The 22,453-nt window shown below is 36.8% G+C and overlaps 2 protein-coding genes across 5 annotated transcripts in view; both read right to left on the bottom strand.

The window, feature by feature from the left end:
- Positions 1 to 1,156: 1,156 nt before the first annotated feature.
- Positions 1,157 to 13,887, bottom strand: LOC133516457 (uncharacterized). Of its 3 annotated transcripts, none has more exons than XM_061849415.1 (7): positions 13,499 to 13,887; positions 12,502 to 13,048; positions 11,014 to 11,300; positions 7,925 to 8,091; positions 6,650 to 6,751; positions 5,322 to 5,441; positions 1,157 to 3,607 (listed from the first exon to the last, which is right to left on the bottom strand). In XM_061849415.1, exons 1-7 carry the CDS (start codon positions 13,526 to 13,528, stop codon positions 3,397 to 3,399), a joined length of 1,464 nt encoding a protein of 487 aa, XP_061705399.1. In that variant the 5' UTR covers positions 13,529 to 13,887; the 3' UTR covers positions 1,157 to 3,396. The 3 variants fall into 3 exon arrangements, with proteins under 3 accessions (XP_061705399.1, XP_061705397.1, XP_061705398.1); XM_061849413.1 differs by having other exon boundaries at positions 13,447 to 13,886; XM_061849414.1 differs by having other exon boundaries at positions 2,901 to 3,607; positions 11,029 to 11,300; positions 13,447 to 13,883.
- A 3,572-nt stretch (positions 13,888 to 17,459) lies between these two features.
- The window catches only part of LOC133516462 (protein Wnt-5b-like), a 106,986-nt gene continuing 101,992 nt past the window's right edge, over positions 17,460 to 22,453 (bottom strand). For both annotated transcript variants that reach the window (XM_061849422.1, XM_061849421.1), the window contains one exon: positions 17,460 to 22,345. In XM_061849422.1, the coding sequence (XP_061705406.1) occupies positions 22,148 to 22,345 (198 nt within the window). In that variant the 3' untranslated portion in view covers positions 17,460 to 22,147. The remainder of the gene's footprint in view (positions 22,346 to 22,453) is intronic.

Consider the following 22,453-nt stretch of genomic DNA (forward strand, 5'->3'; position numbering starts at 1 on the left):
CATACAAAAGCCCCAACTGGCGCACTGAGAAACGGGTCGAGATTTTGTTTGAGTGTGCGTGCGGCGACACATAGATATAGATACTATGGCGCACACATACAAGCCGCGCGCGGTGCGTTTGTATGAAGATAACCTACTTCCCCACTCTTTGTACAGTCAAGTCTGAAAACATCGACACGATCGAAGTGCCAAAAATATGTATACACGACTTTATGGCCCATATATCAGGGTAGTGTATACAATTTTTGGCACTTTATCCGTATCAATATTTTCAGACGTGACTATACCTTGGAGTTTGAGTGATGTTTGCGTTTATGACATAAAGCATTCAAAGGACTAAGATAATCCTGCATGCCAAGCATAAATCTTGACTAATGTGACAATTGTCAAATTTCTATGAAAATATGACTGTTATATTTACATTCCTCGCTTTGTTCTATTCAACTTGGTGCAAAGTTAACTAAACATTTTTTTCTACTCGTCGTCTTAATTTGAATTAAGGCTCCCTTTAACCTCGTAAGGCCCAAGGTCCTATCTATAGGACTTATTCAGTTCGATGAAATTTAAATCATATTCAATTGGAACAGAGTTGCATTGGCTTTGTTTCATTCAAATTTCAAACAAAATAAAATCAACTGTATTCCCTGCACTATAGGTTCAAATTCTAGTGGCAAATTTAGGATTTTTCATTTCTATGGCTGGGCCTTAGGAGGATAGGGAGCGTGCATGAACTGTAGGAGGCAGCACAGGAGCCGTCAGATTTTTGGCGCGAGGCGTAAATGTGATGTTTATTGTTCCGATGTAGCCCACAAGATGGCAGCACTTACTATGCACAAGAAAACACGTGACGTGTAAATGTACATGTTTATGGTTACGATTCAGGCCACAAGATGGCAGACCCTCCAACGCGCACGGTCCCTACACTAACGCATAATCGCATACTTTTCACTATGGGCTCTCGACGAGACTATAAATTACTTCATTACGAAACACTTTAGTCAAACTATAATGAATTTGACCAATCACGTCTCGTCCCGGTCAAGAGGACAACATCAAAGAACAAGACGTCAACGAGCTTCTTTATAATGAAAAATAACAGCTGCACATAATATCAGGATTGTATAAAATACTATTCAAGGTTTGAAATAAGCTCAAATTTTTAGTTTTTAAAATGTTTAATAAACGAAATTGGCTTTGACGACAACTTTGACAACTCAATGAACAATTTGGTTGTAAGTTAGGGAATAACTAGGGGTTAAATATCTGAGACATGTGTAGATACCCTAGTGAATCCCTGTCTTAAGAAAATAATCTGCAACTCAATAGTTGTCTCAAATTTGCAAACACGCAAATTTATTTTCCTGTAGTAATAAATATTTTTAATTTTATAAACTGAAGAAAAAAAACGAAAAATAATATACTTAATCACAAATAGATAATTATTTCAGTTACACAATATTATCAGATAGGGCCCGGAAATCTCGAAAGCTGCCGATAAAATAAACCACATTAGAAAACAACGCCTACTGACTATTGTTTACCTTCCTTATGGCCTAAAACGTTACATATATCTATAAGTAAACTGCTGGGCTTGACAAAACCTTCATTTGAATGTTAGATCAAGTGGATACCTTATAAGATAAAGTATACAATTGATGAGTTTTAGATAAGCGCGGCAGTATGCTTATTTTTTTAATTTTTATAGTTATCTATACAGCAGCGGCAGTTAGGCGGATTTGATAAATTACATGCTAATTTTACACCATATAGCTGCAATTTACGAGTTTTATCACGTTGTTGCGAAAATCTGCTAATATTACAAGAGTTTTCTCATACAAAAATACTTACTTGTACTTTTTATAGGTCTATGGTTGTTTCCTTATCGGCAGCCTCCTGAGAATATTCCGGGCGACAAGTACACTCAGCTTTGCCATCGACCTACTACTATCAGTATAAAAGATGATCTATATATCTAAGATTTTAGATGACTGGAGATATACACGGGAATAATTTATCTGTACATAAAAGAAACTCGTTTATATCTCCACACATCATTTGTTACATTATTGGATACGAATATAAAATCATACGATAACCTTACACAATTTTAGTATAGGCTACATTTAATAATAATGTTCGGTTTAAGAAGAATCAATCTTTTGCCTGATATTTGATAGACAAGAAACACTACTTGCCTTTTTTTTCTCTTAGCACTGGCTAGTGGCAGTGAATTCTAAACCTTATGACAATACCATAAGGTTTACAATATTTCAACATTGATCAGTGCTAAAACAGTAAAAAACCTTCGAGTCCCAGGGCCTTTTGACTTTTCATACATCTGTATTTGTATGAAATCGCGTGTGATAATATTTTGTTCGTGGGACTAAGACCTTTTGGGCCTCGAGGAGTGAAAGAAACTCTGAAATTTAAAATGGATATAAAGAATCATTCAACATTGCATAATTAAGAACTTATTTAAAAAAACATGAATCCATAGATCTATACGATACGACTAAAATAACACCTTTTTATCCCAGGGTTCAATTATAAAAATATATAGTTTTAAGATTCGGGACTCCTCAACATTATATTAGAGTCAAATACAAATGAAATCAGCTATTCTTAATATTGAGCAAGACACGATAATTTCTTCACTAGATCTTTTGATGTATTGTCTGATTTTTATCATTGATACTAAAATGACAGATTAGATAGATTGGGACCATCGAACTCTCATTTTAATATTTAGGATAATACAATGTGTAACAGAAATCGTGGCATCGTGTTCTGATTCTTAGGAAAAAGTAGTTTTTTTTTGACGCAATTAATTAGAGATGACTTGGACGATTTGCCACATACAAAGAAATATTTTATCGTGACAATATTTTTTTTTTCTACTCTTTCCTAATCAAAACACGATACTGAATATGTCCTTAAAGGAATCCCCACTATTGTTGATACACCTGTATATGAACATATGAAAACGAAGTTTATATGACTTACAGTTTACGAGGTTTTTGGTTACGTACGTAGCTACGTTTTGATTTGCCCCGCGTCGTCGACACAAGGCGGGTATCGCACTGATCACTGATGACAACCTGGACGCCGCTCCGGGTGATGAGCTGTACAGCGAGCTGCAAAATCTCATGGACATATTGTCAACGAGTTTTTATATTAATTTTCCACGCAATTTCGCAGCTCGGTGTACAGTCAGAGACAAGTGAGGGTCAAAGGGGGCAAATATATCGGAATCTCTTATTTCTATGATAACAAAGGTGCGTTACGATATATTTGACAATCGATGCTGACTATCCGTATGTATTAGCGGCGTCCACGGGTCCGCATCCAACGCGAAGATGTGACATCAAAACGGAGCAGCTGGCGAGTATTAGCCAGCTAGCTGTCGTGGTGGAGGAACTGCTCTAGGGTAGGCCCGTTCCGGCCGAGCGGGTCGCGCGGGAACATGATGATGTCCCGCACCCACGTGAAGGGCAGCACGCGGCGCTCGACGGCGGCGCGCCAGCGCGGGTGCTCCGGCGCCACGTCGCGGAAGTTGTCGCCCGACACGATCACGCCGTCCACCGCCGCCGCGTATTGCACTATGTACCTGCGACCGCGTAATAATGCCAACTAAATGCTACAAGGCGAAGATTATTGTCGAGGACGGGAAGTAGCCACTTGCAGGCTGAGGATTCGTTTTAAACGGACGACCTTGGGAGTCCGTTTAATTGAATCCGAAGCTAGCATGTAGCCTTCCCTCCGAGTCATATATAGTGCTTTTCTCAAAAATGGTGCAAGAAAACAATTAGTAGTCGAATAATTAATTTTATTAAAAATAAACACTTAGAAATTTAATTATTTGTTACAGAATTCGCCTCATATTTTAATTCTGGAGGTGTCGAACATTCCATGTCTTCGTCACTCGAACTAGCACTCATTTTCTAGAAATTATGACTTCAAAATAAGATATCTTCAGAGATTCAACGTTTTTATATATTTTCACAGAAAACAGTAGGTAAAAACAATTGAAAAGATTTGCTTTGCTGCCTTTTTATTTTTTTTTAATTCAAAAATAGAAGTGTATTTTTCTGGCGAAAATACACCAACTTATTTGAGATACCTAAATAGTCGCGTTACCATTAACGTTTCGTTTTTAACTTTTTAATTTTTGATTGACCATAAACTTCGCACTTCGCGACCTATTTTCTAAACGAGAAAGTCGACGTTGCCGTCCATTTTTGAGAAAATATACTAACTGAATGGACCCTGCGGGACTTGCTGCGGGACGTGCGCCGGCTGAGGCCCGGCGTCCATATTAAACGGATGCAGATGTCTATACATATAAACAGCCCGATACTCAAAGCGATTGAGAGCTCGACGCTCCGCTGCACGCCCCACTGATTACGCCGCTAAGTGCTGGCAAATTAGCTGGCGTAGATGCTCTCATACCTAACCTCTAGATCTAGACGCCTTTATAACAAGAAAAAACTGCGAATTTTAAAACAACAATGTTACAATAGTACATTATTGTCGAGGCTCGGAAGTAGCTTCTTGCTGGCCGAGGATTCGTTTTAAACTGACGACCTTGGGAGTCCGTTCAATTTAATCCGAAGCCAGCAAGTAGCCTTCGAATCGAGTCATATATAGTGCTTTTCTCGAAAATGATGCAAGAAACAAATATGATAGAAATAAATATTTTACAAAAGCTACATTCTTACGTATATATTTTAACAGAAAAAAATTAAAAACAATTGAAAAGATTTGCTTTGCCGTCTTTTTATGTTTTTATTAAAAATAGAAGTGTATTTTTCCACCGAGAACACGCCAAGCTATTTGAGACAACTAAATATTCGCGGTAACAACATTATAATAACAAGTACTGATCATCTGTTTGGTTATTCAGTGGACCTATACCTTAATTAAATATGGCCATTTCAACTTTTTAATTAGTTTGGTACTCAAGAAATAATGGAATTTGTATACAATATTGCAGTTCTGAAATCGAGACTGCAATGTTTTCAACTTTTTAATTTTTGATTGACCACAAACTACACACTTCGCAACCTATTTTTTCGGCAAAGTCGACTTTGCCGTTCATTTTTGAGAAAAATAATATTGAATTTGTAACAACTCGAATCCAATATGTGTTTGGCCACACACCTATCATCGTACGTGATGCTATCAACTTGCCTCGCACCTCCCGCAACTAATGTACATCGCATCTAATAGCCGAGGATCGGTACTCTTACCAAATTTTACTCCGTGAGTGTCACCCATCAAGCATAAAGTTGTTATAACAGCTCCAACCGTGCCCAACATACCTATCGTCGTAGGACGCGATCATCTTGCCCTGCACCTCCCGCGACGGCGTGTACACGACCAGCCCGCTGCGCTCCATCGCGTCCAACAGCCGAGGGTCGGTACTCTTGCCAAACTTACACCTGTAAATCCATATAATAATATATTATATTTTAAGTAATCGTCACGTCTAATAATTTATCCTATTTGTTTAATTAAGACTTCATAGACCAAACTATAATGGCACCGTTTCTTTATGAAGCTCCCGAGTCAACTATAATGAATTCATTATACAATACTATGAATGAACCATAATGAATCCACCCATCACGTGCAGACGATAGTCATACCAAACGATAGTATTATACTTTTTTGCCTAGTTAGACTCTCAGACTATACAATACTCAGTCAGGTCATAAGTTCTGTCATGATTTTTATTCATAAAAAAGTAATAGGTACGTATTCCATATTATTCATATACACCTATGGATTAAAAGCTTATTCAAAGCTGAATTACTTACAATATTTCCGGTCTCAGTTTTGCATACTTCCATGTAATATTCGGAAACAAGTTATAAAAAAAAACATGCATAGAATACGCGACCTGTTAAGGTAATTTTGATCCCTATTTATTCTACTTTTTTAAATGGTTGAATCTTACATAAAACAAAAGCCGGATCTTTTATCTTTGATCAGGTATACAATTCATGTTTATTGGACTGCAACTGTACATGTTTTAACAAACCTAAAAATAAGCGTGTTACTGAGAAGTACCCTAAGTTTGAAGGATATTAGCTGAAGTACAGACTTGTCGGAGAACTAAATGCTGGTGACAAAATAACGTTCTATTAAAAGGAGATTCATAGAAATAAGCAATTGTACCTATTCTGTTTTCATGAAACTGATTTTTACTCCCTTTTTAGAAGGATAATTTTTCACTCAGTGTTGTGTTCCTGCCGGTGAGTAAGGTTGCCAGAGTTCAACGAGAGGCGGGAGGGGGTTAGGGTCGGCAACGCGCATGTAACTCCTCTGGAGTTGCAGGCGTACATAGGCTACGGATACTGCTTACCATTAGGCGGGCCGTATGCTTGTTTGCCACCGACGTAGTATAAAACAATCCAGCCGCGTATTCGCGTCGAAGGACAATCCCAAAGTAAACAAGTAGTAAATCAAGTGGCGATCTCAATTTTAAAATTATTATATTAATTAAATTACGTTTTAATCTGTATAAAACAAGATTTCAAATCATGGCTAACTTTTATTATTAAACGCTTTGTATTACATTTAATCAGTCAAAACCTATGTGACAGAACTTATGACCTGACTAAGTATAATATAAAGATGTGCTTACCTAAACCTTGGCACGAACGCCCTGACCTCGTGGCCGCGGTTCACAAAGTAGTCTATGCAGATCTTCAAGCCCTTCACTGAAAATTCTCTGCCTCTGCCGTGCCTGTAAAATATGCGCCTAATATTAGACTACATTTTCATAAAAATATTCAACCACTGAATTGTAGTCTGACACTATTAAATATTGTCATGAAACATCCTGATGGCAAACTCGGCTATTGACCATTAAAAAAAAAGCCATCGAAAGCAACGCAATGCTACTACTACTAATGATAAAATTTATTTGATGACAATGGTCGTAGGATATGTTGTAATTTTTTTTTCCTACTTGTTTAGCATGAAAATGTCTGTAATTACGTCTAATTAAGGGGCTAACCTGCCAAATTCGCTGTTTTACGTCGCTATAGCATGCTTAAACGTTGCATAAACAATAAAGTTCTGTAGACTATATTTTAGCTTGACAATTGTTCTTTAATTATGTCCACTGATATTTCAAAAAACATAAACCGACCGACGACCAGTTTGGCCTAGTGGGTAGTGACCCTGCCTACAAAGCTGATGGTCCCGGGTTCAAATCCTGGTAAGGGCATTTATTCGTGTGATGAGCATGGATATTTGTTCCTGAGTCATGGGTGTTTTCTATGTATTTAAGTATTTATAAATATTTATATATTATATATATCGTTGTCTAAGTACCCTCAACACAAGCCTTATTGAGCTTACTGTGGGACTTAGTCAAATTGTGTAATAATGTCCTATAATATTTATTTATTTATAAACCGTATAAACTCCCTTATTATGCAACGCTCAGACATGAAACTTTAAACAATAGTGAATAATGATGTACACTTCAATTACGTCTACTGATTTTTCAATTGTGTAAATAGTTTTTGAAAAATCGATACTATTCAACTTCGTGTCTGCCCCGGCACGCCGGTATCTGCGCGGGCGACGAAGTCGCCTCTTGGCCGTCGGACGAGTAACCTGTGCGCGCGCAATTATTCTCTGGTAATTTATCATTTTGAATTTTGAGTGATAGGATACTGTTTATTTAAGTTTAAAGTGAGTGGACCGCACGCAATAAGTACAGATTCAAGTTATCAAGATGAAGAACGAGGGAGGGGGGTCAAGGGAGTTGGATCGCGCGAGGAGTGCCAAAGTTGGCGACAGACGTGCACAGTGACAGGGTTATTCCGATAAGGTTTACGATGTCGCGTTGTATATAATATTTTCGACGTTCAAAGGGTTAACAACAACCATTTCCATCAACACTTACTCCATTGCAACATTACTGCCATCTATGACTATGGTCCTAGGCCCGGTCCTCTTTACATGTTTTTCTGGGTTATATATGTTACTACCAACACTGCTGTTGGAGGGCCGGCCACCCTTGAACATCTCTTTGATGTAGACATCTTCGGGCGTCTCTGCAATGCGGGGTACCTGGAACATTTCGTGTCAAATATACCTAAGCCTTTAATTATTTTTTCAATGCAGGATTTAAGTAAGGAATTATCACAAAAATACAAAATTAACAGTACTTTTTATTTTATCATATTATTATTTTATACTTAATACACTCAAGACTAATAGCATCAATCCTGTTCTTATATTTTTGTATTTATTCTAGGAAAGTCCTAGTTAGACCAAGCTAAGTTAGCAGCGATTTTGATAGCCCAGACTGTGCAAGTGTTATTTTAAACGTCAAACTTCTAGAGTCAGATCAAGCTAAGATGGCGACCTATCTTGGTCTTACGAAAGAGAATTTGAAATAGAGGTGGATTGTCAAAGAAAATTTTGTAGCCACAGTAAATTTACTCTTTCGACACATGATTTAATCTTTTGCCATTTGACTTTGATCCTTATTCTTTCACTGATATGTGTTAAATCTTTAAATACAAAAAGTGGCGCCAGCTCTGCTCTGATGAATCAACTTTACAATAAATAATATCAAGATATTTATTAGTCCTTTAATTTTATTTTCAACTAGCTAAATGATTTGAGCTCTTTTCATGTGTATGGGCAAATAATACACTTTGTTTTTAAACATTTGATGGTATTAAGTGCAAAAATTATAAAATATTTTTTCATAAATATATTATTTAGGGTTGGCAATTATATACGTAAGATAATTTCTGCCAAATGTCTACCTCTAGCAGCAAGCTATTTTTTCTGAAATTTTTATGTTGTTTAAGGCACGTTGTTTGCTCGATTAATTTCGAGAAACAGTGACAGTGATTGGCACCCAAATTACGTGGCTATGCTAACAATCTGATAAAATTTAAACCAAGACGACACTTCCTATCTAACCGCGTAGTGAAAGTGTGGAACAGTTTGCCCGAATCCGTAATCAGTGCACCCTCAGTGAATCCTTTTAAAAACAGACTCGACAAACATTTTATAAATGGACAAAATACAAGTGCAGGACATTGATGTGCACATATCAGCTATAAGCTGCCTGTGCATTCATAAATAATAATAATAATAAATAACGACGAAAATGTGCGAAAATATGCTGAAAATTGTGATGATTAAGGCTCACTTTTGCCTGCTGTTAGTGGTGGACATATGTCACATATTATGTTCCGCATATATTTGCCAACCCTGAATAATATATTTTTAAAACAATACAATACAATACAAATCCTCTTTATTGCACAACCTCTGAAAATAATGTACGTGGAAACACAAACACAATACTTAAATATCTTTGAACTTAATGTAGTTAAAATTTAAAAACAAGATGTATACTTCTTATTTGCCCATCCGGTATATATATATTTGTTATTATCCTATATATTTATAACAAAAATGCAGGCCAGACGTTTCTTGTCATTTTTGACTTAGTGGTAACACATCCTTTGGAAAATTGGAACCAGCAACATGAGAGGAAATAAATATTTTATGTACTTTTGGGCTGTGTTATTATCAAAAACTCATCCTCTTTCGTTTAACGATTTTGCTTAATTGTTTTTTGCTTCATTTATTATCATTAATTAGATTTGCTTAGTCATTTGTAAATAACAACAGAATAGTATTATAGTCACGTCTGAAAATATCGAATCAAACAAAGTCTCAAAAATATGTATACACGACTTTATTGCGCATATATAAAGGTGTATACATAATTTAGGCACTTCATCGTCCATACCTATATTTTCAGACGTGACCGTACAAGGTAAAGAACATCAGCAGGTATACATCAAATTGCAAAAACATAGACTAGTAGTATTTTATCTGCCAAATCTACTACTGATATACAAATAAATACATATATAAAAGACGAGTTGATAACATGCAAAAATAATATAATATACCGGGTGTTGACCATAACAGGAGCAATAAATTAAACTATTAGATCGCGAGCCAGGAAGAGATTTCTATCACCTATTGCCTCCCGGGCGAAAACTCGTATAGTGGTTAACAGCTATGTATGATGAACCCTCGTGGACGTCAGCTGCCGCTCCGTTGGTGGGTTGAGAAATGGCAGCCACCGAAACACGTGAAAGAAAAATTAGTCATCGCCTCCCGTGTGATACTTTGTAAGATGACAGTTCAGATCCTATTGTTAGTTAAAAAAATCGTCAACCGGTTGTATCATAGTGGTAAGAACGTCAGCTGGTAGCATGAATATGTAAAAATAAGAGCTTTACCTTTTTATGATAGTATAACGAAATCATAAAACTTTTTTACATGTTCATTTTACAGCTGACGGTCTTTCCACCCCAATACAACCGGCTGACGGCTTTTTAAATTTAAAACAGCGTCTTAACTACTATCTGACAAAGTATCAGCTGGGAGGCGGTGACTGAGGATATATGCTCCTGGCCCGCGGTTTATGTAGGCTGTACTCATCAAACCGGCCAACATTTGTTCAGCGACTTCTAAAAATAACTTTTGTTTAATTTTTATAACACTTTCAAGTTTATTCTAAGACACAATGTAATGCGAATATTTTCATGTTTAAAGCGTGACAAGCGATGTCAATTACAACGATGATGGTGTACACATTTATTTGTATGAAAAATAAGAAAACTAAATACTTCATAAGTTTTAAAGTTATTGAATACAAGTGACATTGTTTGAGGAGTACAATATGTATATGTTTTAATTATTTGCTTGTGTTACAGGAAACAAACGGTATACTCATATTGATAGCTTCTGTTATAGATTACAAAAGCTAGTAATTTAAAAAAATATGTGATTATTTTGTGGTTTACTTTGATATATATATTATACATACACATAATAATATATAAGTAATATATAATAGATACTCAGATAGAATATATACATAAAATACACAAATTTAATAAATAATTCTAAGAACATACATTGAAAAATATATTTCCATTGAGAACTTACATTTTTTTCACTTACCCTATCATTATCAAGGTTATTTTTCAAACCCATAGCTACATTACAGCCGCTGAAAATGTTCTCTGTAATGATCTTTAGCAGTTTGCCCTGGGACGAAGTGTCCAGGTTGGCTATCAAGCCGTTCAAACCTTTCGCGACCCTATGAATCTGTCTCTCCTCAGAAATTGTGCTTTTGGGCCTCTCTTTTATGGTTATTTGTGAGTCCCTACTCGAGCTCACGGATGTATTTGACGATAGTAATACGCAGTCACTATCAGTGACATTGATTATATCTATAAAAGGAGAAAAAAGGCATATTTCCAATTAAGATTTTTAACTAATAAAATGACATACACAATAATCTTCTACAAGACTTGGTAAGACAGCAGTCAGACATACTTGAAATTTGGGAAGAATATCCCATTTAATTATGTTGACCAAAAACAATGCAGGTTTAAATTACAAATGGTGAAAATTATACAAATATGAAACTGAAGTTTTAGTTAGTGTCAAATCAGCAGAGGCTGGAATTCTCATGGCAGTTTAAATTGTCATTACTTCTCATTTATCGACTTTCGATATACCTATATCGATATAATCAATGTATGTACAACAAATTAAAAAAGATTAAAAGTAGAGGTAAATAACTGCTTGTTATCGCTAAAGAGCAATCCCTTCCAGATGTATTGTTTTCAAGCAATAGCACATTGTTGCTTGCCATAAGGATGCTCTGACAGATTATTCATGTAAGGATCCAAGCAAATTTCGTCCTTATGGTAAGCGACAAAGTGGTATCTTTTGAATGAAAATGTCACAGATAACTTTCAAGTAGTTAATAAAGCGAAATAGAGATGTGCAATAAAAACAATGAAAACTTAATAATCAAAAGATACTTTCACATTTAATTATTTTAGTTCTGTGTTTTCCATAGTCATCTTTTCTAGTCAAATATACATTAACTGTTTTTCAATATTTTGTGTTCTACATTGCATTGATATGTGTATCGGAAGTCGATAAATGAGAACACATGACAATCTCAAAATACTACAATCATTCCGGTCTTTGCAAATTAGTAACTTATCCAGCGTTACAACATTAATCCTATAGATCTGATGAAGCATAGTAGCTCATGGAATTTTGTTTACGTTCTTTAGATTTAGTAAACTCTATATTTCATATATCATCAACCTAAATCACATAATGTGTAGTGAAATTAACATACAGTATTAAAATTGCACAATAACGACCACCCTATAACAATGATTTAAAACTTCATTTCAAAGTGACAGGGTTACATAGTCTGTCACTTCTGATACTTTTATATCCGTCAAAGGGTTAAACTTTTGAAATAATATGTGCCACGGCCAGCATAACATCCCACTTTGTTGCTGGCCATAAAAATGCATTGACAAGTTATTTGTATAAAGATACAAACAAATCTTGTCCTAATGGCAAGCTTCAGTTGCATATATACATATATATATTTCTGCTTACCTTTACTTGTGCCCTGCACGTCTCCTGTGAGGTCCACTGTTATATATTGTTTTTTGACAGGGATTCCACTTTTTATATCTGATGTTAAATTTGATACTTCACGGCTAAAGTTTTCTAATAAATCATTGTTGTTTGTCACATTTTTTATTGCAGATACATTTAAATCTGTAAAATTTGTGCTCTGTTTCCCGCCAAGAGGTGTAGAGCAATGCAGAGGACTTCGCTTTTTCTGTGGAGTTCTATTAGGCAAATGATCATTGTCATGTATTACAATTACACTTGAATTGTTATCCATTTTTTTGACCTTCGTCTTGATGGTTTCACTCAGGTCAACTGATGACGATTTCCGCTTCCTATTTCCAGTGTCATTAGTCTCATCTAGATCTATAACAGAGTGGCTCTCACGAAGTTGTTCAAACAGCTGTTTTATTTTTTTGTTTTTCTTGGACCATTTTCTTTTGGCCACATTGGCATGTTTGCTAGAACTCATTCTAGTTGAAGCGCGTGCGCGTAAACTTAAATTTGAAGGTTTCGACGTCGTCGAGGTCTGCAATGCACAAATATCTTCACATTAATATACACAGAACCCACTTAATACACAGAACTTCGATATTACACTTACAACGTGAAACACACTTGCAGTGCAATAAACAAAGGAAACGCAGAAACAACATTGCAGAACATTTATTGACACCAGATGTTATGTAACCATTTATTTAAGTATTGTTAAGCACCCAAAAGCAGAACGAACGTGAAAAGGACGACAAAAAACAAGACCCTCTTATAAAGCGCAGGTAAGTAGGTGACAAGCTCACAGATGACACGTTGTTTGCAAACATAAAACCTGTATACATGTTAAATTAAAAGTAATGTTAGTCGAATAGGAATGTTTAGATGCTCCTTGCCCGAAGCGACACACCATGCTTAAACGTAAATTTTACCTACATTACCAAAACTAAAGTTGTGAAATGTTTCACCATGAAAAACGTTAACTAACACATTTGCGCGCAGGTTCGGGCTTCCCCATTTTCGCATACGTTACTGTATGATTATTTACCACTTTCTTGAAAGATTGAAGAAACTAAAATGAAGAACTGAAAAATGCAATGCGAATGTTTAAATAAAATAAATGTTTTCCTATAAAATCCAAGATGGCACTTGACTTTTTCTTTTAAGGGATCTACACATGTAACAATTTGGCTTTGATTTGTCGGATTGTCGTTACGATGAGGGCTCCACAGACCGGGAAGGTTTAGTAGCACAACAAACAAAGTGCAATGGTGTGATAAGTTAGAATTAGAATGAGGTAGGGTCTGTGCGGAAAGGGAACAGTCTTGGACTGTATCGGGCCCAATATATTCCACGACTCTTCTCTTTCCCCACAGACCCTAACCTAACGTAAAGCCATCGTATAGCTCCAGTATAGCTGCTGGGGGCCTACAGCGAAAACCGAAATACGCAAATTGCGGGGATATTTCCCTTTTACTCTCACTATTCACTAAGATGTAATTAGAGTGATAGAGACAAAAGTCATATGGTATTCTGGTTTGGGGCAAAGCAGCTGACATACAGACTATATTTGTCTTACAAAAGAGAGTCATTCGTTCTATATATAACTTAAAAAAAAAAAAATTAACTGTAGCTTCCCAATACATCCATGATAGTATTATTTATATGGTTAAGAATCTAGACTCCTTCACTAAGAATTCAGATGTCCATAACTATAACAATAGAAATAAAAATAAGTTTTCTATCAGAAAGTTTCGTGTCCGCAAAGTACAAAAGTCATTCGTCGTTGGAGAATGCATTCATTTTTATAACAAGTTACCTGACGATGCTTTAAGATTACCCTTACCAGCTCTTAAGAATTATTTAAAAAGTCATTGATGTTGAAGGCTTATTACAGAGTCGAGGACTACTTGATAGACAAACATACATACATGGTCCAAACCAGAAACTGTATAAACAAGTAAGAATAAGAAAGCACGTCAAATATTTTATGTAAGTATAGCAATCAGTCAGATTTATATAATGTATATAGGCATAGGCCCGCTGCAATGCAACGTGTGGATCTAATTGTCCCTAAACTTGGCGACGATTTCATTCTACGACTTTTTCAACCGGTTAAATTGTTTTTGTTGGTAATTTAGGAATATGTTTTTAACCATTTCCAGTCATTCTTCCTCGCGTTGTCCCGGCATTTGGCATGAGATCTTGGGAACTAATTCCTAGAATAGGGTTGTTTCCAATTTTTTGAAACGCTTGTATTACGTTCTATATTAACTAAAAGTTGCCCTAAAATTCAACTTTTATACTAAAAACGGCTTTAAATATGTTAAATTAACAAAATATATTTTGACAGATGCTTTTGCGCCCAAAACGCTCTTTGAAAATTGTGTGACGTCTGACGTCACAGTTTACGGTTTGACACATAACTACATACACACGTAGAAGATACGAACTGTCAACTGACATTTGTCATTTGTTGTTTATCGCGTAACTGTCAACAGTGTCAATCCGCAAGTTGTGACGTCATCAGAATCTTCAATGACGTTTCGAGTTTGGTCACGTGACGTGTGCTAAAAGATATTTTAAAATCAATATTTACAAAAATAGGGTCATTACAGGTTCCCTAAAAGTAGTTCTGAAAAGCGACTGGTAAATATCAAAAGATATTTCGTATTAATTTACCAGTCTAAAATATTTTCTAGAAGAAGAACTTGCAATTAAAATTAAAATCATTTTTAAAGTATAAGCAGTATCTTTTATTTTATTAGTACCAAATATTGCAATCGGTTGAAAATCGCGTGAAACGAAACGTTGACATCTGGGCTATAACCGCGAAAATCGAAGTTCGTCAATTGCGGGCATTTTTCTCTGTCACTCTAATAACGTCTTAGTGAGAGTAAAAGAGAAAGATCCACGCAATATGCGAGATTCGGTTTTCGCGGTAGGCCTCCTGGTCGGTCACGTTCTTTGGTCACGTTTATTCACCACTTCGATTCCGTAGATATTGTATGCGATGCGATATGTTGGTGTTGCTCACGGACTTAAAGAATAAACCGGGCGGGCACCGAATATTGTACATTGACCAAAAAGTCTGTCCGCATGAGAAGTTGATGTGGGGTGGTGGGGCCTTGCATCTCGTTCTAATTAGGGTGACCAAAGTCCTGCCAGAATCAGCCTATGAACACGTAGTGATTATATGCTCTTTGCTATGAACACTCCACGTGCAGTCGCGTCGGGTGTTCATAGTGTGATTCTAGTCCTAGAAAATAATACCTACAATTTCATTTGGCTTAACACGCGTCGCGTCGGGTTGCGTCGCGTCACGTTTTAAAAATGTGTTTCGGGCTTTATTTTCGATTATGTAAGCCGTAGTAAATTCTATTACAATAGAAAATCGGCCAAGAGCATGTCGGGCAATGCTCAGTTCTGTAATTACCATTCTGTCAGAATAGGCTAAATGGGGACTATTAGTAAGTATCATGTACCTACATTATAAGGATAAAAGGTACCTTCGCAGCGCTTTGTACGTCTTTTTTTACTATACCTATATATGTTATGGACCAAGTGATAAATTGGGCATTTTTAATAATGCCCGGGCATTATTCATATATAAATATCCAAATAATTAGATTGCCCGGGCATTATACATACTGCCTTTCACCTATTGGGCAAAGTAATAAAAAACATGTCTCAATACTATTCTTTTTATTTTTAACATTAAAGTGAACGCAAATATCGTAAAATTCCTTCGTTTCTTAAGATGCATTTACCTATGATTATAAAACTTGAAATATAATCCAGAAGAAGCCTATAGATGCTGGCTACAAAACAACAACCCCTAAAACCCTAGAAGATCCGATACTCCAGCATCGTGGCGCCGGTGCTGCTTAACTGGGTAGCGGTGGTCAAAGGAATCACCGCGGAATTGGGCTGAGCCGTCAACGCCAAGCCGGTGAGGACAGGCGTTCGGTTCGAGCCCAAATCAGAAGAGGAGTACCGTACGGTGTTCAGGCACCTCGACAAATTGGACAATGCCGTAGAGTGGTCTACGTCTACGAGTTAGACTCGGAGAAGAAGATGAAAGTGGCGCTCCAATCTTTACCAGCAGACACGCCACTCGACGACATCAAGAACGCTTGCGTGGAGCTCGGATTCCCTGTAGAGCACATCAGCCAGATAAACGCCAGAGAGGACAAGCCGGGCTGCGTTTACTTCTTGCAGCTCGCCGCCACCCCGCGAGACTATACTGCGGTCTACATATCTATAAGAAGAGATTTTTTTCGAATGACAGACGGACATGGCGAAACTATATGAGTTCCTAGTTGACTACGGAACCCTAATATGTTAATATACTGAAACACACCCGACTTGTCAGTAGAAAAAGCCGCGAAATTAAAATTCTATGGCAGATCATCCCTTCACGCCTACATTTTTTTAATTTACCGCCTTTTTCTAGTGGCAAATTAAAGTGGCTGTGCCAGAATATACACCGTGTTTTTATTGAATTCCGTTAACTCCGGGGTATGAGTAATAAGTACGTTTAAGGGAACTAAATGGCATAGTTAATTTAAAAAAAAAATTATTTTAAAAATAGTAATTCAATGTTACATGTACGTAGCGTTGTTGTAACACGGGCATTATATTTAATTCAACCAAACAATTAAAAACATATCAATATAATTTCGAACATCGATCGTCCGAGATAGTAGTACTTCCGTTTAGTAGCAAATGTACTAAACACTAATCAATATGTAAACAGGCCTAAGGCAAATGTATACGCTCGTAAGGGTCTTATAAGAAAAAAATTTTGATTATCTCCGAAATGGAGTTAAATAGAATACCGGTGTCTTTGAGAAAGTTACTTAGTTACTCAGGAATGCACGCTTGAAATTAACGAAAAAAAAAAACATGGTGTATATTTGCTTTGGGGTAAAAAAAAATATCTGACATTTAAATTCAGCAAGGGATTGTAACCTTTTATTATTAGATAATTTATTGAAATAAAGAATAATCAATTACTTGATAGGTAAGTAGATACAGTCATAGTACGATTTTTAACAAGTCTCTATAAATACATAGTTACCTACTAGTATTTCAAGAGGTAAAATTGTATTGTTTAGCCCCTTGTGCTAATATTGAGGCCCATCAAGAGAATCTTAAGTGTTGCCAGGGTACAAGGCACTAGGGTTAAACAAACTTTGCTGCTGAATAGGCGGGTCCACACAGAGCGAGCAGCGTCGCGAGGCAATTCTCTCGCGCGGCAAACGGCCAATGTAGACGTGCCTCGGCCGAGGCAGCGCACTCTGCCACTAATGAAAAACAATTTTATTTCCTCGAAAAGATAACGTGCTAGTCAATCAATGATAACCCGTTATACCTACTTACTTGCGTATTTTTACATGCAATTAATGTTTTCACTGTCCGACCGCAAAAATAAATACGCAACTCATAGTTGAGTTTTGTACTTTTGGTGGTGGGTTGTTATATTTATTTGCGTATTTATTTTTTCGGGTGGTGCGGTGGGAACATTAATTGCATGTAAAAATACGCAAGTAAGTATAACGGGTTAGCACTGATTGACTAGCACGTTATCTTTTGCGGATTAGTAAAGTAATATTTTTTGTTTTCATTATAGTACATTGTGCAACAAGGCGGGTAAGTGAAACTTTGGAAGCGAGGGATTAAAAACCCGAGTTTGCAATATTCTTACCCCCGGAGTTACACACAATGTTTTTCATCACACTTGCGAAGGAAAAACTAAATTTTAAGCGGAATTATTCTTAAATACGGTAACATATAATACATTTGTCCACCATAGTGTAGGTTAGGCATCGAAGGCAAAGACCTATTCGGCATTCAGCCACGATTGAAAATGATGTAAAAGTATTTTAAACGGCTATTAAAATTATCAAATTAAATATATTTTAACTTAAACAAACATATTAAATTATTAACGGCATTATTTTATAAGTAAAACTCATTTTCGCTACTTAGTTTGTATGAATTAGTGACATAATTTAAAAAAAAGTAACTCCCTAGGGCGTTATAGTTTTTTTTTACAATCCATATCTCCCGCCGCTCTCGCGGAAACAATGTAAGCATTTGTCCTTCAGTACACCTGTAAGAAATAAGATCTTTTTCGAGCAAGTGTGATGAAGATGCTATTTTAATATTTATCATTCGAAACCATCACTTGGAAATCCATTCGACAGCTAAACGTAAAGAAACTCTCAATCCAAAATATACAAAGAATCTGTTATTAAAGAACAAAGAGAGCATTTCCGAGCTTGTATGATAAAAATATTACTTTCAGTACAAAGACCACTTATTTCTAGATCACTTTGAGTACTTATTAATGGTTAACATAGAATATAAGCTATTCTTAAATGACAGATTATGTTATAGCAGGTAGGAAAATTATTTTGCTTCTCGTGCCTTTAAACCCTAGCAGCCACTCAAGATTCCGCTTCTTGAACCACTCAAAAGTTGGCGGGTTAACCCGGTACCAGGGACTGATTTCGGTAACGGTATAACGGTATTGTAGCGGAATAAAATTACGATACCGATACATTATACCAGTTAGGCTGCGCGACTCCGATATAAAGGTATCGCTATCGTTTTAAAATAACGGTACCAGTATTTTTTCCGGTATATACCTTAACCGGTATTATAGCCACACTGATAGTATTAAATAAAATCAAAGGACTTACGGGCTTACATTTATATGGACAGCTTTATCCAATAGGAACCAAGTTTGCGCAAGGTGCGGGCGGCTTGGCAACGACGCCTAAGGTGATAGGGTACCTTTATGAAAGCGGTTAAGATACCCGACAAAATAACGGTACCGTTATTTACCGGTAGGGAAATAAATTTATTCGGCTACCTAAACGGTTCGGATTAAACCGGTATGACGTCATACCGTTATATAAAGGTATCGTTATTTTTCGGTTATGCAGTCCCTGCCCGGTACCACCCGCTACGCTCGTTGCTCAATTTTACGAGTAAGTATCAATTTATTATGAAAATTTACCATATTTGGTATACACGAACATGTTCATATTTTTTATCGATATCTATCCTCTAGCATCCCACCGTCCTTATACTAGTACAAATTAGTTACAGTCGACGTCAATATTTCGCCTTATTACAAAGAAATACGGTCACAGAATAAATAATAGTACTGCGTACAGAAGGTTCACTCTCTATACAAAACGCGTCTATTACGACAGATATGACCGCAAGGTGGCGCAAGCACGAGCAGGCGTCACCAAAATTGGTGTGGGCCGCATGTACTTGTAAAAGTGCGAAAGTAATATATCTTTGACGTCGACTGTACCTCCCATGAAATGTAAATATACATTATCAAATGGAACAAAGGTAAAGCCCGACCAGATAGTATATATGATCATTGTCAAGAGGGCGCTGTTATTCTCATAGGGTGACAGTTCAGTTTAGTATGAAAAATTTAGTTCCAATGAAATTCCGCAATATGGCGCGTGATCATATATAACTGGTCAAGCTTTAATTGGTTATATATTGTTCGATTTTAAAACAAACAAAAAAATCGCTTCTATTTTCTTTCCTTGCATGATGGGCTGCTTGAGACTATTCTTTAAACCCTTACAACTAATATTGAGCCTCTTTATTTTTATTTTTAATTACCTACAGATCATACCTTTCACTTGAAGAAGCTAAATACCAAAAGCTACGGTTACTTACTAACCATGGTAACTAGGGTAGAATAAACAGCAAGAGTAACGCGAGTCATCATTTTAATTAATGATGCAAATTTAAGTGCTAATTTAATATAGTCTGCTGGAAAACTCAAGTTGTCAGTAAGTAAGAACAAAGAAAACTATATACTAATCCATTTCTTTTGGATGCTAGTACTAGCGTAAGACGAAGACAGTATGATTATCTCTGTCTATGTTTGAAATGAAACAATCCTGGGCCAAACTATAACCTTTATAACTTTTATAAGATACACTTTTCATCCCTAGTTCATAAATGTAAATATGAAATCGAGACTTGCGTTAATTATTCGTGGCATGACCCAATAGCCTTTTTTGACTTCAAGAAAGCCCTTTCATTTTTACAACTATTTTATATTTTAAAAAGTTTCTACAAATAAATTACTATCTTACGTATTTACACTAATATTTAACACAACTGGCATTAAACCATCAAAATTGTCATGGTTTATATATAGTGAGCATTATAAACATACACATCCAGTAATTATGTAGTTACTACTGTCTACTGTTGCAGCACTTGCAGCTGTAGTTCTAAATTCAGTTGATATTAATTAACGGCTACATTCTCATGTTAATTCTATCACGCGAGAGAAAATGCAGTCTATAGGTACTTTACATGTGTAGACTTTCACACAGTCCTAATACTTCTAATGCAGGTATTGCACTCGACTCTGCAGCATCACTAGAACTTGCAGGATATCTCCTTGAGTGCGAGTTTCTTGGTGTTATGACATAGTCCACAGCACATGAGACTGTAACCATCCATGCCACGGAACAAGCGTCACTATACCTTACGCAACTTAGTCTATTATTACACATCCTACTTGCAGGTGTACTATCGGGGACATTCGCGGTGAATCACCTTAAGGGCGAAAATCTTTTAGGCGTTTTGCAGGTGGTGAGGCGATAACACAAAAGTGATGACCAATAGTATGGCACTTAAAAAAGTGGGTGTCAAAAAAAAGGTTAGCTCAGGTAAAGTTTACTGTCGTCCATTGTTTTTGTAGTGGCCGGCATTTGCAAACTAAGATAAGGAATCATACATACATCCTAATTGGTTATCTTTATGGGGAGGCGAAGTTTAGCCTAAGCAACAACAACAACTAATAAACTGTTCTCACCACATATTGACTGTTTCATTACGCTTTTCATTATTAAGATAAAAAAAAATCGAAATGCATCGTATTTGATTATCTGTATGGGAGGTGGAGTTTAGCTCGTTCCTAAGGATCGAGGCAAAAATTATCTGAACTGGTTCACCGCGAATGTCCCCGATTGTACATCTTGACGATCCTAACACAGGTGTCGCACTCGTCTCTGCAGCACCAATGAAACTTGCAGTGACATCGCTCTTTGACCGTAGTTTTATGCTGTTCTAGCTTCGCCCACAGCATACTTGTCTGGTCTCTAGTTGTCCATACCATGGAACTCGCATTACTGTTGTTTATGCAACTGAGTCTATTGTTACACATCCTATTTGCAGGTGGACATCTCGACGGTCCCAACACAGGTGTTACACTCGTATCTGTTGTACCACTGGGACTTTCAGTGGCATCGCTCTTCGACCGTACGTTTCTTGGTGTTTAGCCTCGCCCACAGCACATAAAGCTAAAGCTGCTGAAGCAAACCATTCTACGGAACTTGTGCCACTATTGCTTACGCAACTAGGTCTATTTTTACTCATCCTACTTGCAAGTGTAGACCTTGACGATTCTAATCCAGGTTTTACACTCAATTTTACCAGTGGAACTTGCAATGGTACTTCTCCATGTCTGTGAGTTTCTTGGTGTTACAGCCGCGCCCGCAGCACGGCCGGGGCACAGAACCATGCCACGGAACTTTCAACACTGTTGTCTACGCAACTGAGTCTATGTTGATATGTCCTACTTGCAAGTATAGATCTCCACGGTCCTAATACAGGTGTTGCATTCAACTCGGCAGCACCAGTGAAACTTGCAGTGGCAGCGCTCCTTGACCGTGAGTTTCTTGGTGTTATATCCTCGCCCGCAGCACATAAGGGCACAACCGTCCATGCCGGCAGATGTGCGGTTGCATTCGCGTCCTGATGTGCCGAGGGAACCCTGGAAATATTACATAATTTTAGGAGTGTATTATAGAGAAGGAATATTTTAGGATACTTTTCAGTATCAGTGTCGATCGTAGAGAGAAAAGGAGTAGAATGTAATTAT

This window comes from Cydia pomonella, chromosome 3 (assembly GCF_033807575.1).
Source record: "Cydia pomonella isolate Wapato2018A chromosome 3, ilCydPomo1, whole genome shotgun sequence".
Classification (NCBI taxonomy): Eukaryota; Metazoa; Arthropoda; class Insecta; order Lepidoptera; family Tortricidae; genus Cydia; species Cydia pomonella.